This window comes from Vidua chalybeata, chromosome 9, assembly GCF_026979565.1.
Source record: "Vidua chalybeata isolate OUT-0048 chromosome 9, bVidCha1 merged haplotype, whole genome shotgun sequence".
Classification (NCBI taxonomy): Eukaryota; Metazoa; Chordata; class Aves; order Passeriformes; family Viduidae; genus Vidua; species Vidua chalybeata.
Genome location: NC_071538.1, coordinates 27,065,895 through 27,084,170, shown reverse-complemented (window position 1 = coordinate 27,084,170; position 18,276 = coordinate 27,065,895). Strand labels below are relative to the sequence as shown.

The 18,276-nt window shown below is 36.7% G+C and overlaps 1 protein-coding gene across 2 annotated transcripts in view; it reads right to left on the bottom strand.

The window, feature by feature from the left end:
• The window catches only part of DENND1B (DENN domain containing 1B), a 153,943-nt gene that overhangs the window by 68,338 nt on the left and 67,329 nt on the right, over positions 1-18,276 (bottom strand). Inside the window, exons 6-10 of one of the 2 annotated variants that reach the window (XM_053950416.1) lie at positions 11,733-11,802; positions 9,817-9,897; positions 7,178-7,237; positions 5,322-5,375; positions 2,201-2,311 (exon numbers count right to left, since the gene is read on the bottom strand). In XM_053950416.1, coding sequence (XP_053806391.1) covers positions 2,201-2,311; positions 5,322-5,375; positions 7,178-7,237; positions 9,817-9,897; positions 11,733-11,802 — 376 coding nt within the window. The remainder of the gene's footprint in view (positions 1-2,200; positions 2,312-5,321; positions 5,376-7,177; positions 7,238-9,816; positions 9,898-11,732; positions 11,803-18,276) is intronic. The other variant, XM_053950417.1, reaches the window with a different exon arrangement.

Genomic DNA, 18,276 nt, shown 5'->3' with positions numbered 1-18,276 from the left:
CAGCTTAGGGACACTCTCCAGGACATCCAAACACCACTACAAATGTCTGGAAAGTTACATAAATTATTTTCAAGTGAAGACACCAACAAGATGGCTTTTAATTCATTAGGAGGTTAGGAATCAACAGCCAAAGGTAAATAAGTGGAAGTTTCTCACCACCAGAATACTCTATCTGCTGTTGTGTAATGACTTCCAAAGAGAAATCTGATCATTTAAATAAGCTGGTCTAGATCAGCACAGTCTAACTCTGGTACTTCCTCTTCTCTTGTCACATCACAGCAATAGAGACCAGCTGAGATGTTCAGCCTAACAAAAACAAGTCCTAAGCAGATCCAAATGTAGACAGAGTACAATTCTAAATCGTGTCAAGCAGATGGACACGTGCTCACCTGCAGAATGAATCTTCCACGGGCTCAGAGCTGCCATCAGGATTCCTATATCCTCTCTACTGGAGCAGTAAAACAGGGCTGACTGGGGCATCATTGGAGCTGAGGTTTTTTAATGGTGTATTTCTTCTTATTTCCCCCTTTTTTTTTTTTTCCCCTTTAAATATAGCAAGCTGTGTTTCAGACTAGCAAAGTGAAAAAAATTCTGATTCCACAGTTTTGCTACATCATATGAGCTTCTGCTAAGGCAGGTTCTTTGAAAGGGCTTTCCCTCCAAAATCCATATGCCCATTCAGGTCTTATTACTATGCTGTGATGCACAATTCTTTCCCTATCCATTTCAGGAAGGGGAGGGGAGCATGGAGAGAAGGAAAAAAACCCTGTAATAAAATATGGAGATTTCCTAAAATATGGAGGTTTCCTAAAAAAAAGTAACATCTTTGGTGGTTAAAAAGTCTATCATAGACTAGTAATGTGAAGATTATCTAAATAAATTTAGTATTTATTTTGCTGGTTTTTAGTTGTTCACGTGGCCTCTGCTTAAACGACCCCATGTTTGCTTCACTCCAGTTCCCAGGACTGACTTAGCTCCACACCCTGCACAGCACTGGGCAAGTGCTGCCTTTGTGCACTGCCCTAACTGCAGTTAGGGACCCAACACCATGCTGTTTAAAAAAATAATAAGGCAATTAAATTATTGCTACTGCACTGAGGACTGTAAAACCTGTCAGCCTTTTACAGCAATTCTGAATCTTCTCTATCTTCAATTCACTTTTGACTCAAAAAAAAAAAAAAAGGAAAGGATTTTTATCCATTTTTATAATCAAAGAATTCTCACTCCTTACAGCACCTGCAAGTCTTTGAAAACAGTATTTTTTAGTACTATATCCAACCTTGTACCCATGTGTTCATTTATTTGGTAGTGCAATTAGCAGTGCTCAGAAATACAGAATTGATTTTCCACCACAGAGAGCATATTAAACAATATGTTCTATGCAGTGTTCTTCAAAAAATTTAGGTAACTGTGCTTAATAGGCTAAAGACTCTGCCTAAAGTATAAGAATTATACTCTGTGATTAAAATTTGGTTATGGAGTTTCTTGTACTGATGAAAAACTGACTTGGGAATATTTTCAAAATACAGGGGATTTTAAGAATCTGTAAGATTCTGTAAAGAGTAAAATAAAATGGCATCTGAGTATTTAGGTATACTTTCCAAACAAAATGCAACATTCTTTTATTAAGCAGCCTAAGCAGGCATAAGGAGGGAAAAGAAACATTTCAATGTGGACAGTAGCTGAAAACCTTTAATTAAAAAACTGCTATTTTGAGTTGTACATTACTGACAGTCTGAAGAGCTGCTCCAAATCAGAGATATTACAGTGTGCACTCCCAAACCACTCTAACAAAGATGAATCTACCTATTACCAGGTTAGGATAGCAGCTATTATTAGGGACCCTTGATTTCTTTCAAGTAGCTCCAATGGAATAAGCCACAAGTGAATAATAAAGATCTTATAATAGCTCTTAAGAATTCTTTTTAGGTTAGAAGGCACAGAAATGAACTCGGGAGAGTTAAAGAACTCTCATCTCCTGATAAGAAAAATAATTAACCTGACTTAATGTATCGGAGTAGGTCTTACATAAATCAGACTTTTGTACTTCAAGAGCCAGACTAAAACCATATATTAGAAGAGTATGTAGATATTGTCTTATAAGTACACATGGAACATATCTAAAACCACAGAGGTCTGCAGGTCATTTTGTGAAATGTTCAATATATCCTACTTAAAAGGAGATGTGTGAAGTACTTACAGTGCTTAGTTTGCTGGAGGTAATAATGATTCGTCTCTCATGCAACATACTGGCATAAAGTTGCAGCATGTTGTTCACATCCACAGCAACAAAATATTCAGTGAGGTTTCTCTGTTTGAATGAAAAAAAAAGTTAACAATATAGCAACAGTAGTAGCTAAGTGGAACATTTGATACGTATTACTTGTGAACATTTTTGTCTAATTAGTAGGTGGGGAAAAAAAACCAACCCAAAACTATTAAAGAAATCCCTTTGCACCAAAATTCGTGCACTTTAAAAATAGTTAATTGGGTTTTAAAGCAAATGAAAAGTTAACTGTGGCGTAAGTTATTAATATTTTGCTCATTTCATTTTCATTATGCTTGTGACTTAGATTTACCCTTTCAAATTTTCAAATTCAAAAGAAAATGAGATTGGGTATTATATCAATATATGCTTTTAAGGTGACCATTACTTCCAACCCAGGAAGAGATCTTCTACCACGGTGATAACTGTTCTGTCCCAGCTACAGTCATAAAACTGCTCATTTTCCAGGGTCTCCTAAAGTCCATTTATTCCATTTCAAGTACAGCAAAACAGCTTGTTGAACAATACCAAGCTTTTGCTTGAGCTGTGTGTGCCAGGACATCAACATTCTGCAGAACTGGTGGAAGGTACTGGGTTCTTCCTGCAGCACCCTTTTCACCCCTGGTAAGAATCCCACTGTGGGGTTTAATCTGAAGCAAAGTCACCAACACTTTCCATTAATAGTTCACACATCAGAAAAGTGGGGGAAAAAGAGAAAAAGTGTGGGGGGATCTCTGTGTTCCAGCTGAATGTAACAATTATTTCTGCAGGGCACAGCACCAGAGACAGACAAGTTCTGAATAAGCTAAAATAGCTACCAGCAATATTGCCTAGGAAACAGCAAACTTCTGTAAACATTGGAGAACATGTATGAAAATATACTAATACAGCCCTCAATATGCAAAATATTGAATTTCACACATTGATTATCATATCTGCAACCAGAACTGCTATTCATCTCTTCTCAGGTCAACACTGTTACTGAATGGTCACGTAGGAAGTCTATCAAGGATAGGCCCTAGCAGAAGGACAGACATCAACAGTGGAATTGTACACTAACATTCTATTCTGGATGTACACACAGCAGGAAGGTCACCCAGCCCTGAAAAAACAGCCAGGGCAAGTAGGAAGAGCTTCAGAGTGGGGTGACTTCCTTTTTGGATATATTGCAACATTAAAGCAAAAATAAAATTGAAAAGACAAACAAAGATCCAGTGGTCAATCTACTTTCATTCAAATTCATAAACCCATTATTAATTTCAAGACATGGAGTATTAGAGTTTTTCTTGGTCCATGCTGCATAGAATTTTGGAATAGATAAAAACCAGAGATTTAGGGCTACAAACACTCAGTTTTAGGAAAAAAACATCTGGTCTTTCAAATGTTACTTTTAAGGGGTTGTCAGAGGCTGATGCACCATGAGAATCTGTCCAATTTACCTCGGACACCCTCTAACACTGAAGTTGATAATGGTGTGCTGATTCTGTGTTGAAAAAGCTGTGTTAAAAAACAGTTCACAATCTTTTATAGACCAATTTCTTTTTGGGAGATAGTCACAGTTATTTCTTTGTTATAGTTTAAAAGCTACTGCCCCTGAAATACATGAACTTTACAACAAAAGGTAAAAAAATTCATTTTATTGCTAATTTACTGTAATTACCTCATCTCTTCACTCCTTGCATTTTCTAACTCTCCATTAGTACCTTACTATTTTGATTCATACTGAAGGATGAGACTTTTATTAGTGGAGTAAAAAATAATTATAGAAAGGCACCTTAAAATTATTTTACCTTTCTCAAACCAGAAAAATAAATCTACATTGGCATTGTTGCAAGATCCTCCATCAGCCACATGCCCAGCTAGATGCTTTCCCATATTTTCTTCAATTTAAGCCCAAAACACACCTTCTAGCCTCCAAAACTATATTAGAACACCAAGTCATAAGTTAAGGGATTCCTTAAAAACAGAGGCATTCAAAAGATAAGGTAAAACAAATGAAGATATACATTTAAAAACTAAGCCCTGTCCTGCCCAATGAGTGCTAGCAACAAGTGTCCTCTCTTTTATCCCTCCATCCAGCAACTTCCCCTGGTTTCTTGAGCTGCAACATGGTCCATGTCACCTCCTTAGGGTCCTTCCCACCAGCACAGATGTACCCTCAGGCCTCCTCTCTGCTACCAACACCCTCCTCTGGTGTTTCCCAGCTCTGGGTCCTTCCCTGGCACATCCCACCCTGCATCCCTCCGTACTGAGGGGGGCCAGGAGCAGCTCCCTGCTGCCCCAACACCATCATCCACCAGAAACCAGCTCTGGGGCACTGCATGATTTTGGGAACCCCCACAGCTTAACTTCCAGAAGGAAGTCACTGGTTGAAAGTGTAAAAACACACACCTATACAGCCATGCACAACTCCAGATTTAGAGGCTGGAGAAGGAAGAAAGGACCCTTCAAAGCTCTTTTATGAGATGCTATCTAGCCAAACATGTCACAGAGAACGTGAGCTGAGATTTCCGATTTGCAATTTACCCACAGCACCATCCAGGATTTAGCATCTACAGAATGCAAGTCTTCATAAAGCAAATAAAAACTACAACCAAAAAGGCCCAAACCCTCTGTTCTTGGTGTTTGGTTAGCATACAAGTGTAGGCAGGTACAGCATGTTTTCAAAAAGCCTGAAACAATGCCTTCTTGCACAAAAAAAATGACTGCATATCTTGATGGGTGAATTTGCAGCTGAGCAATGCAGTGTTTAAAGGGGAAGTATTCAAATAAAACACAAGGTGATGAAGGAGAATATATTTTATTTAAGTAATCCTAGTAAATGCAAAGAAGCCAAGTAACTACAAGAAAAGGGTGGATATAGCAGTGGTCAGAAATGCTCTGTTAATGCTTTAAAATGGGTTAATGAATGCAACAGTAACTACCAACTAAAGGTTGCAATAACAGACATCAATCATTTCTAAAAACAGTCTCAGAACAAAAAAAATCTCCTCTTCACAAAAGCAAAAGTTCAGCCTAGCCCAAAATGAGGTTAAATAAGAAATGGAATACTTACACTTTCAGGGATAGTTGGCAATCCAGTTATATCAGGAGTAATGAAATACGAGTGCTAGCGAATGGGAAAAAATAATTGATAATTTATGCACACAGGAAAAAAAAATCTTTTCGTAAAAACCCATTTAGGATTTCCAACCCCATTTGTGTTTAAGCGAATAGCCATTTTTCTAATAACATTCTTACTGCTGCTAGACAAAGAATTAAGCAGATCACGACACAAAATGACAAGCTCTGGTTCTGCACAGCACAAAACCAAGGGAACAAAATGCTGGGCTGTAGTTTTGAAATAACACTGAAATTAAGCCAGCTTTAAATGTTGTCATGAGCCTGAGAGAAGCATTGATTAAATTAAGCATTGAATTAAAAATTGCAACCAAAAAATGCTAAAAGATAAAATGTAAATTTAGAATGGAAAAGAAAAACCACTCACATGAGAAAAATATTTAGAACAGAAATATTATTACTTTATATAAATTCTCTTTCCAAACATCTTTGAACCAAAAAATGTGGTAACAGAAATGCAAGATCTGAAGCCTGAGATCCTGCAATCATTTATGAAATACATTAACAATTTTATGCATCTTAGTTTGAGGCCATCTAGGATGTAAATATAAAATGGGTTAAACTAAAACCAGATGTAATGTAAATTAACTCTCGTTAATCCAACTCTCCTATTAGTTATCAGACATGGATTTAGCTCAGTAATTTTGAAGGCATTTTTGCATGTTAGTCTAAATTTTGAAGAAGAAAAAAAAATGACTGCATGTTATGTAAATAAGACAATTACTGATTTTTAGCTTTTGGTTTTTTACAGTATTTTGTTGGTTTTTCAGACTTTTTGTTTTTACAGTACATTTTTACAATTGTAATTAGCAACACAAAGACATAGCTTTCATAGTTCTCAAGTCAAACTTGAAAAATATATACCAAAACTAAGACTATAAGACTTAAATGTGTCTTGCATTCAAGAAAAAAAAATTAATACTATTAAGGCTGTGTAGGAGACTTATTAAAACAGCTTGATGCATTTAATAGAAAATTTTCCCCACAAATTAGGTCATTGGCAATAGTTAAAATTTAAGGAAAATATTGGCTTAAAAAAGGCATCCCATAAACATCATACCATTTGCACAATAAATATCACAGGTATTGTTTCCCATCAACACAGGAAAAAAAATATTTTTTTCTCTGCTCAAGAAGAGGAAAATATTCAGATTAAATTCAGATAGAATGCCTGCATTCTTCAGAAGTATATTGAGAAAAGAAAATTATTCCCTATATGTAATAAGGTCACAGAATATTTATCAAAAGATTTCTCAGTAATGAAGTTATTAACTTAGAGAAGTAATTATTTCTAATTAACAAAGTAATAATATTTCACTCATTAAACAGAAAAGGAAGCCAGATCTATGAGAAGCAAAAGCTATTACTGCAGTCATTAAGAGTCATAAAGCAGCAAAAATACTGTGGTATGGAGTCCTTGCACATCTTTGTGAACTCCCTTCGAAGATAAATGACCTTGGAAGAGATACTAAACTAATGGTTGCTGTCCTGTATAAGGTTTTCTTTAAAAAGGACACTGGAAAATGCAAGTTTTGCTCATCAGATCAAGGGTTTGATTTTTGTAGCAGTTTTTACCAAAGGATTATGATGCACACACACATATAGCTCTGAAGCTGGATTTAAACAGAAAAGGTATGTTAATATTAGATGGGTCATTTAGGCCAAAGACAGCAGCAGAATTCCCCAAAGGACAGGTATAAATAAGCCTCAAATCAACAGAGATGTCCTATAGCAAGTGATTATTTCTTTAATTATTATAGGTTTTAGATAGTCAGTGCCTTTTAAACTCACCGATACAAGACAAGGCTGTTTTTTCAAAACTTGCTCACTTGCAAAAATCATCTCTTGGTTCTTATGCAAGATGAGAAAAAGATTGAATAGTTGACTTTTGAGTTTTCCAACAAGAAAGGCCAAAGCTGCCTCTACTGCTTGTAATAATTCATATTTAAAATACTGGCTGAAAGTAAGTTTTATTCCTTTTATTCCTCCCCCATTTGAATTCAGACTTATCCAGCCTTCCCAATAACAACAACATTTTTTAAAAATTAAAACAAACAAAAAAAAAGTGACCTAAATTATTTTTAAGCTTCATAGAAGAAATGACCACGTCATAGATTTCAGCTGCAGAGTATTTGTTACTGGGACCAACAGAGAGTACAACTTGGTCTCTAACTGGGCAAGGGCATTTTGACCAAAGATTGCTGGGAAACACCACATTTCCAGATACTGGATGTAATTTATGCACAGTTATGCACACGCAATCCTAAGGACCACTGTGGTCTGCCACCCAAACCCTGCTGCAGTATCCATGAGCCTTTACCCTGCAGCACATTTGAGTGAATGAAATCTGAACCAGACTGATCCTGGCACAAGGAAAAGCCATCTCAGGATGCCATTTCTACAATTATTTTTAGACTCTAATTTCATTTTAAGTCTATGACTACTGATGGTTCCAGTCTAGCTTTTTTTACCGTATCTGAGGACCAAGAAAGAAACATCAAGACAAAAGACTAGAACTGCAAGTGGCAATAAATATTTCCCTGCTCCCTGCAGCAGTACAAAAACAGAGGTGTCTTTAGATCCAACAAGCATTGGGATTCCAACTGAACCATTCCTCCCTGCTTTGCCCTATCTGAGCCCACAATATTTGCTCTACTGTCCCAGCAGCCAAGCATTTGGCAAGAGGTTTGCATTTCAATAGCCACTGTTCAGCAAGAAAGATTAGAAAACTCTTTGATATAACTGGGAACAAGGCATAATTGAGAAAAAACAATTCCAAAGTCAGACAACATTGAAAGAAAACCAACAAATATCGACTTTATAGCAAGCAATCTGTCGTTTCAGTGTAGCCAGCTGTATTCACCAAGACAGCCATGTCCACATTCCCCACAACATTTATTTTGAGGTGAGCAAGTTATGGACAAGATGAACTTGGTGAGAAATACAAGGAAAAATATATTTAAAACTTTTTTATGTCCCTCTGAACCACAGGAGTTTTGAAGGACATTTTATAAAGCATTTTAGAGTTGCCAAATTTTAACTGGTTTAATACTACAATTAATGATAGCAAAATATTATTTGAGATACAGAAGTATTTTTGGTAAAGGTGCTAGGAACTGAAACATTACACTGCCAACAGAAAAAAAAAAACCCATATCAACAGAAACACTTCCAACTGCAGACTCAAATCCAGTTCATTCTTTTGGTGAAAAACAACACACAAGACTGGAAGGACTTTCAAATAGAGTCAATTAGCACTGTACAAGGTGGGAAAATATTAGGTCTCTATAGCCTAAAGAAAACACAAGGAATCCAAAATATGAAAAATTAAAATAAAATAAAGGTAGCATTATGTTAAACAGCAGGGATCAGTAACTTCTGGAACAGAAGTGGTAGACTCCATTTTTCCTGCCCTCATAATAGGGCCAAATGCTCTTCTAGAATCTGTGCTTACTTCAACTGAAGTACAGGGCTTATTTCTAAGATACATGAGCTAAAAGTCACAAGAAACCACACAAATCAGGTCAAGATAAATAATATAACGATATTTCAGTATGTGTGGAAGCGAAACCTTTATAAAATCATTACTTCCTGTGTCCTGCAACATGCGATGGCTCAACCAAGACCCAGCTATTTGCAGTAACTGTACAGATGCTCTGAACATGCAAATGGCTCGGAGACAGCAGAGGTTCTGTGCTGGCTTTATATTTCACACAAGCTCTACAAATGTATTTAAACATGCACCCACAAGCTAATTCTGGCTAAAACTTCAGGAACCCTAACAATGACATACCCACTTTTTGATGTTTCTGCAGCAACACCATTCTGCCCCACTATCACCATCCTGCCCCACATCACAAAAAGTTGAAGTACAAAAGCAAAGGAGGCCTGGACACGTTATTTCACCGAGATGTGCTTCAAGTTCCACATAACAGAGTGTACTTCTACTGCTCTACCTACAGCATTTTTGTATGATTAAGCAAAACTACGAAAAAAAGGAAGAAAGATAGGAAAGCAGCCAGCTTTCACAGACTTTTGACCAATCCTGAAACTGTACCTACTCAGACATAAGAGGCAATAAAACTGAGTTAGTGTCTCCTGATGCACAGCAGGAGAAACCAAAATTGTCTACATGAAACAGCTGGAAACACAAAAAAGTAGTTCTAGCACTGTCAGATCCAACTGCAGTTTACTTTCTCATCCATAGAGCAAAATTCAAATTTCTTCTTCTCTATGACTATGACTTTTAGAAAACAACATGAGACAGACACAGACTCTACCCTGCACAGAGGGAAAAAAGGAGGTTGTCCAAGCCAATTAATGATGGGAAGCAACACAAATTTACTCTTTCAAAGGGTTGAGGTTTCTTTTTCTTTCAACTTTACCTACTATTTCATAGTCAGTAGGAGCAAAACAGAAAAAATACTTACCACACTTAAACTGACTAAAGCGTTCGCCTTTGGCACAGGATGGCTATACAATGATTTCAACAAATCATTTGAGTCATTCTCCTATAGGGAATACATTTTAAAGTTAATTAATTATCATATAAAAACTAAATACTATTTGCTACACATCAAACTACATATTGACAAAGAGATAAAAATATTTAATAACCAAAAGAATTGTAATACATAGTGAAGTATTTAAATATTAAGTATAAAGTTCAGGGCAGGTTTGTATCTCATAAAATGATTGTATCTGCAAGTTAAGCCCATCTCTTACATGTTTCCCCACTCACTCCTTAAAGGACTTACATCATTTGCAACTGAAAACTGGGATACCATGTCAAGCTGGTCTGTACATCCTGGACATCATCTTCCTCAAACTTTTAGCCATGATAAAGGTTTCTTTAAAATTTTATTCAATATGCCTCATCAAAACACATAAAACAGTCAGTAAGGTTTGCTAAAATGTACTTGCAGCTACCTGGTTTAACTGGTATCTGTCACTTTGGTCTCTAGGAGGGACATTTACTTGGGAAAGAAAAGTGATTGGCGCTTTTCGTGGTTTGAGGTTTTCATTCAGTTTAGGGGTTTTGTTCATGGAGATTAAATTCTTTATGTAAAAGAATTTACTTCTTCAAAGTAAAACGAAAAGTATCAGAGACAAGCCAGGGCCAGCTTTTAAACATATTATTTTGAGTTTACAGGAAGCTTCTGCCTCTCCCTGTTAGAAGAGGTTGCTACTGGATCTCATACCAGTGAGCAAGGCTCTGGGTCTAGCTCTTGATGAACAGTGCCTGGGCCAGGAGGGAGCAGCGTCCTCCCACAGCCTCCTCAGCAACAGGTACGGCTCCAGGCAGTGGAACAAACTGCTTCCATGCACTGCTACAACTCTCTGACCCACCAAAGCAGTTGCCTCAGCACATAAGACAACAAATCCTGCTACCTCAATTGCCCGAAGTAATAACTGCAGTGCCAGCACTGGTGATCAAGACCCCTAGCCCCTTCTCTCAAATACAACCTTAATAACAGTTTTTTCTACTATAGTTAAATAGGGACCAAAACCAAGGTCTAATTAGAGCATTTGTAAGACTTATATACATTCCACTTCATTGAATCACACAGCTAATACCAAACTTTCCTATTTATCTTTTTACATACAATATCATCATTCTCTATAGTCCATTTACTATAATGCATAATTATTGCTTATTCTGTACTTCATATCTTTTTGAAATGTCAGCTTTTCCAGTCTACAGCATATGGCTAAATATTGATGTTTTTTTTTAAATTGAAATCTAATACACTAATATAAAGCAGAAAGGTATAGCTTTAATGTTGTCAGTAAAGACAGATGCCAGTAGGTCCTTTGCTGTGTAGTCTTGGAATACATCTAATTGCTTATGAATATGCAAACTAAACTATCATGATTCTTCACCAAATGCTGCAAGTAATTTTGTCTAGCTACTTGAGATGTCAGAATTACAAGAGGTAGTTTTTAGTTAATCTGAAGGGTGAAACAGTACATCATATTTTATACAGTTCTGAACAAAGTGTTTGCAGCTGATAATCAGATAGTTCCAGAGAGCTGCAGTTTACAATCAGTACGTCACGCAGCTCTCCAGTGATGTGACACTGCTCACACTTCACACAGGACCTGTTTATGCTGAGACTGACACATTATAAAGGTATATTTTCAGCAGCTTTTTTAGAATAATGTGGGATTCGAGTGACTGTGGAAGCTGCATGTTCAAATTCATTGAATTTCAGTAAGAGGAATAAAACTTGCTTCTAAAACCTTAAACTTTTAAACCGTATAGAATCCCTTTACAGTATTTGAAATGGTGACTAATATTCCAAGGAAAATATTTTACACAAAGAACTAGACTATGTAAAATTACCTGTTCTTTAGCCAAATAATCTGCCAGGGTATTTAGGAGCTTGTAGTATACCTCAAACCATGGTAGGTAACTAAAACAGGAAGAAAAAAGTGTTTTAATAAAATACCAATGTATTTTTCCAGTGCTTATAAAATACTATGATGATTGCTCTGACTTGCACATTTTCATAACATCTCTACACACAAATAAAAAGCATATCAAAATTTTCCCCAGAAATTTAATGGCACATCACTGATAGACAGTATAGATAGATAGTTTTTTTATGCTGGAGACTTGCATGAAGTTCCATTAAGCACAGAATAACTCATAATACTTAGACTTCTTAGTATTTTCAAGGCACCAAAAAAACATTTGAAACATTTTCTAATCTCATTCCCACTATCATTAATTTTTTACTGATTTCAGTAGTTACTTGCAATTTTGAAATTCTACATCTTTCTACACCCAATGGGCTGACAGGCCTGCTGCTTGGAGAATGAAAACCAACTTTGTTTGTGCAGACCAAGTACCCCCTGTTTGACAAGCGGTGCAATGCTGTGCAATAGCAGAGATGTCACATTATATGTAAGGACATAGGTCTCCCTATAAAGTCATTTCTATAGATAAAATTAACTTCCAAAAATAAAACTGTTCTCCAATATTGCAAACACAAACACACTAATACATCTATATTTAAAAGACTTTTAAGACAAGTCTGCAGCCCGTGAGCACAATACTGTCACTGAGTTAAACAGAATCCAAGACAAATAAGACATAACTGAAGAGCACAAGAAAAGAAACTCCAGCACAGTGGTATTAGTTCCAATTTGCCTTCTGTTTCCAGAGGTTCTCTTTAACAGTGATATCATCAGTGACCACAACTTACAGAACTTTCAACCATCACTATTTAAGCTATTAAGTCTGATAAACTAAATAATCACAATATAAATTATGCCTTATTTACAAGTTACACATCTTCTCATGTCTTTTAGAATTTTATCACAAACATTACTGAAGAGGTAATAGGTATAGTTAATATTAGTTGTGAGAGATCAGAAGGGGGAGCTGGAAAGGAAATAGTGCCTGAAAGGTTTTCAGAACATTTCATACCCATATATAACACTCCTACAGACTTCATTCTTCAGTGCAGTGTAAATCCACAGACATGCATTTCTTAAAGGCTTTAGTGCACACTGAGGACAGACCTTACATTTCAAATGTATATATTCCAGGAAATATGCTAACTGCAACTGCAAAAACCCGGTATGCAGAACCAAAATGTTTTCCCTGATAGGAAAAGAAAAGCTGTCAGGGGAAACCCTGGCTGGTAGAGAAGCCAAGTACTGCTTTGTGCAGTGAGTCCAGTGCAGGGTTATGTTTTCTTTGTAACACCACTGTTCTCAGTATGCAGCTGGCAAGGCTTTAGAAACAGATCCTGATTCTTAGGAAAAAGCACAGCAAAAATCTAAGCACAGTTACAGTTAATGCATTTTTTAGCAATCTTTGCTGTCTTTAGAAATGCTTAACTACTGACTCCTAAAAAAACCAAAACCTACTCCCCCCCAAAAAACCACAAAAAACACCTCCAAAAAACCACAAAAAAAACCCACAAAAATCCATCATGAATTTGCTCTTGCCAAGCAAAAGAGACAGAGGCAATGATTTAATGATTTCCTTTAAATCCACCATATTAATGTCTTTATCACACTTTACCATACATTGTGCTATTAATCAAAACAACATCAACCTCTTAATGCTCACAGACATTTTTAATGCTTGGTATTGATGACAGTGGTTAAGGTGTGACATTATTACATTTGTTTTTCAATATTTTCTTAATACAATCATAAAAGTTACTTTAGTGCACCTTTGTAAGGCCACTCACTGCTTACAGGTGTGAACATTCCATGCCTTTGTAAAACACCCACCATATCAGCACCTAAAACATCTGATCTTTGAGCATTCTTTCACCTAGGACTCCTGTTCTATTGTCTTCTCAAATCATGCTAACCTGGTTTTACACATCACTGAAACACAGCAGAGAGAAGCAAACAGAATTAATTGTTCGCTGCAGTGTTCAGAGTATCTGTAAATGTCAGAGCTGTGGAACAGCTTCACAACCCAGAATTACAGCAGGGACTGGAATACTGTCCTAGCATTTTGTCAAAGTCAAGGTACAAGGTGGGTATAAATCACAAAGTATTTTTATAACACTGCACACACAAATGGGTAAGACTACCTAAAGGCTTTCCAGTTTCTTGCTATCACCTCTGTGTTAACAGAATACATGACCCCAGCACATTTTGCTGTAGAATACTCTCAAATCTCATCTGATCATCTATTTTTGATAATGAACATTTATGAACAGCATTCTATAAAAATAAATTCTATTTCAATAAAATATTAATCATACTTCTTTTCTATATGCATGATCTCAGCTCCCCTATTACTGAGAAAAGAAAAAGTAAATTCAATTTTTAAGCATTTAAAAAGGTCAAATTAATTATTTGAAATTAATGAACCCTAACAGAAAGCCAAGGGAGATTTTTACTTCATACAGCAAGGCATGCTGACCAGAGTCAGCATAGAACACAGCAACTTGCATAGAAACTTCTTCCCTTAGCAACATCAGGTTGATGATAGACTTCCATGTCTTTGTGCAACAAAACCACTGAGGAAAACATCCTACTTGACCATAGTTCATGAAAGTCAGTTTCCTTTATGAACTGAAAGAATAGTAAAAGAATTGCTTTAAGCCTTATAACCACAGACACAAGGTTAATATCATTTCAATGTGCCTCTGAAACCTAAAAAATTAAGGAAATCAAAACAACTACTCCATGACATTATATGGCATGAAACCAAAGAACCTGCCAGAACCTGTCCTCTGCTTCTTTTCTACATCATCTTCAGTTCTTCAACAGCACGGCCTAATTGCAAAGGCTTTTGTCAATATTTCTAATTATAATGTGCTTCAACAAAATATTACAAAGGTCTACTGGAAAACAACAAACTTCCCTTTCTATTTTTCTTTTATGTATTAGCTAACTGTAATTCACTTCCCATAATAAAGACTCGTTATACCTGTTTTTTCATCAACAGTAAAGAGTGCATTTGCATGTGTGCATATACAATGCATCTCTGCATTCAGAGTAAGCACAGGTGTGTTTGTTCATGATGAAGACACCAGCAGGTGGTTTTTTAGATTCTAGTACAAGCTAGATTTAGATTACAAGATAAATTTAGATTTTAGTACAAGCCCTTGGCAATTTGTTAAATCCTCAAGGCTGTCAAGCAACACTTTTGTCCTCTTCCATCATAGGCTAATTTTGGAAGCATGTTTGTTAATAATCCTACAAATTGATTTGGACCACTCTAGTAAACAGATTGATTTGTAGAGAAACACTGGCTGCTATAGGCTTTACATCTTTATCCAGTATATCATACTGGACAAAGAATTGTAGATGGAATCACAGACTCCTGTTGGTTGGAAAAGACCTGTAAAAGCATTGAGTCCAACCATCAACTCAGCATTGCCAAATCTACCACCAAACCACATCCCAACCACCACATCTACCTGTCTTTTAAATCCCTCCAGGGCTGGTGAATCCACTACCTCCCTGGGAAGCCTGTTCCAGTGCTCAATAGTCCTTTTTGTGAAGAAACTTTTCCTAATATCCAATCTAAACCTCCAGTGGTGCAACTTGAGGCCATTTCCTCTTGTCCCATCACGCATTACCCAGGAGAGACCCCACACCCACCTGCTACCTCCTCTTTTCAGGTGGTTCAAAGAGCAGTAAGGTCACCCCTGAGCCTCCTTTTCTCCAGGATAAACACCCCCAGCTCTCCCAGCTGCTCCTGATCAGGCCTGTGCTCCAGACCCTTCAGCAGCTCTCTTACCCTTCTCTGGACCTTTTCCAGCATCTCAATGCCCTTCCTGAAGTGAGTGGCCCAAACCAAAGACAGAGTTCAAGGAGCTGCCTCAGCAGTGCCGAGTACAGGGGGACAATCCCTTCTCTGGTCCTGCTGGCCACGCTATTCCTGATCCAGGTCAGGATGCCCTTGGCCTCCTTGGCCACCTGTGCCCAGTTGGCTCTTGTTCAGCCACTGTCAACCAGCACTCCCAAGCCCTTTTCCATCATGCAGCTTTCCAGCCACTCTGCTCCAGCCTGGAATGCTGCATGGGGCTGTTGTGATGCATGGACAGTAGCAGGCACTTGTCCTTGTTGGTTTGTTCGCATTTGTTTGTATGGCAGCTAAACTCCAGAAGCATTTCAGGTCAAAGGATCTTCTTACCTTGTCCTGTTAACAAATCCTGCAAAATTATTTAATCTTTCCTAGCACTGTAGAACTAGTCTATGTACTGAAAATTCACCAAGCACACAAATGTGCATCAACATCTACTAGTTGGGTAGCTATTTTTTTCCATACAGCACAGAAATGCACTGTCTGAAACACGTAGTTTTTAACTGGCTGAATTTGACAGAGGAGACCTGTAATATATTATTCCTCCTAATTCAGAACTGGCACACTAATATGTACACTAATATGTACCTTACACACTAATGTGTACCTTAATGTGTTAAGGTACACACTAATATGTACCCTAACAACAGATAAAATCAAAATTAAAGTCCATTACCAGAAAAACCTCACCACTGTACCTGTAATCATAAAATTATTTATGAGCAGTCAGTACATTTCATAATTAATTAGCTGTCTTATAAAAATGTCTAAAGGTTATCAATGAAGTCCCTTTGCAGTATAGAAAGTAGAGGAAAATCAGGGGTTAAATGTTTTATTTTAATGTATTTGGAACTCTAAATTAATTTCAGTCCTTAAACTATGAAACCACTACTGGTTTCTTATTTATTTTTCTTTAATTGCAGCCACTGTCCTTGCATTCCTCAAGTCACAATCAATAACGGTTTGAAAAACAAACATGTAAGACAAACATAGGGAAACATCCAAAAACATACAATTTCTCTTAAATATTTCTTCCATAATCATGAGATACATAAAAACAGAGAAAAAAAAATATATATATATGTATATATATATATATATATTCCCTGATGGAGAATACAGGGGTCTTTATTTAAAAGTACAGCCCCTGTCTGTCAGAAAAGCAAGAGACCAAGATCGTTCATGGTTAATTAAAAACATACTTAGCATTTTCTCTTAATCCAAATGAGCCACAAGGCAGGAGCTCAGACTTTTATTCAAAGTCACGCACAACCCTTGTTGCCGTAAGTACACTTCCACCTCACCGGTGCTTCTGCTACAGCTCTGATAAAACTTTACATTCACAAGTCAAAGGTTAAACAAAGGAGAGGAAATGTTTTCTGTCAAATAGTCAGGTAACCACTAACAGTCCTGAACTATCAGCAGGAATCTAACTTCTAGTAATCAAATAAAACTAAGGAAACTGCCTTTCCGTAGCTAAATGTCTAATGTCTAGGGGCTACTTTTCTGTCTGGAAAATTGACACAAAATGTGTAAAATTGAAACATTCTGCTTCTAAGGGATTTGCCTAAAGGAAGAGTGAAAAAGTTTCAAGCGTGGTCTGAACTGAAGAACTACAAAGCCTTACCACATAAACCTGTCTTCCTTATTAGAGCATTTCATTTGGAAACGTAGGTGACAATTTTACAGTCATAAAATTAATGAAATCTAAGACTGAGCATTTTAATGATGCATTTTGTGTTCCTCTGCATACCTAAGGTCAACCTCAGAGTCCATCAAGAGTTTCAAATTATTTGTACTTTGTACTAAAACCATGCAGGTAATTCAAAATCAATTTCGTGTAAACCCAGAAACCACAGCAAGCAGCAGTGATACTTAGAAACAAAACCCAGAAGAACTAAGTCTACTATTATCGAAAAGCAGGCATTCACATTTCTACTGTGCCACTTCAAACCTCAACTAGCAAAACTATTACCCAAAAATAGGGAAAGTAAAACTAGGAGAAAAGATCCAGTAGAGAATATGAGCTCAGCAAGGTATTTTACAATATGCCTATTGTGTACCCCTTGTCATACAGGGCTGCATTAGCTCAACACTTTGTGGAGAGGGAGGAGGTGACACAGCAGGATTCACACCGAGAGCTTCACGAAGCAGCCATGTAGCTTAATGAAAAGCACTAAATTAAATAAAACCTGCAAAGGAATCACACAGCATTTCTAGAGAATAATCCAAGAGTTATTTTCTCATCTTATTATGGTTTAGCACTGAATTTGGCAACTGGAGTCAAGCTCTGCTCATTCATTCTAGACAATATAATGTCACAATTAAGTTCTTCATACAAAAATGCCTAAGAAAGCTACCTTGGGAAATTTTTATTTCGTTTTATAAATATAGTATTTGAACAATACATTCTGATTTGGAAGAAAATCCTATCTATACAATTCATATAAATGTTTATATAAAACACAAAAAAACTCCATAAAACTTATGGAATAATTTTGTATGTACAGTTTCAAACTATCCAGTTTAAAGCAGGACCATGTGGCTGCAAATTCAGAGATAATTTCCTTTAATTAGTGTTTCAGATGGAGAATGAATT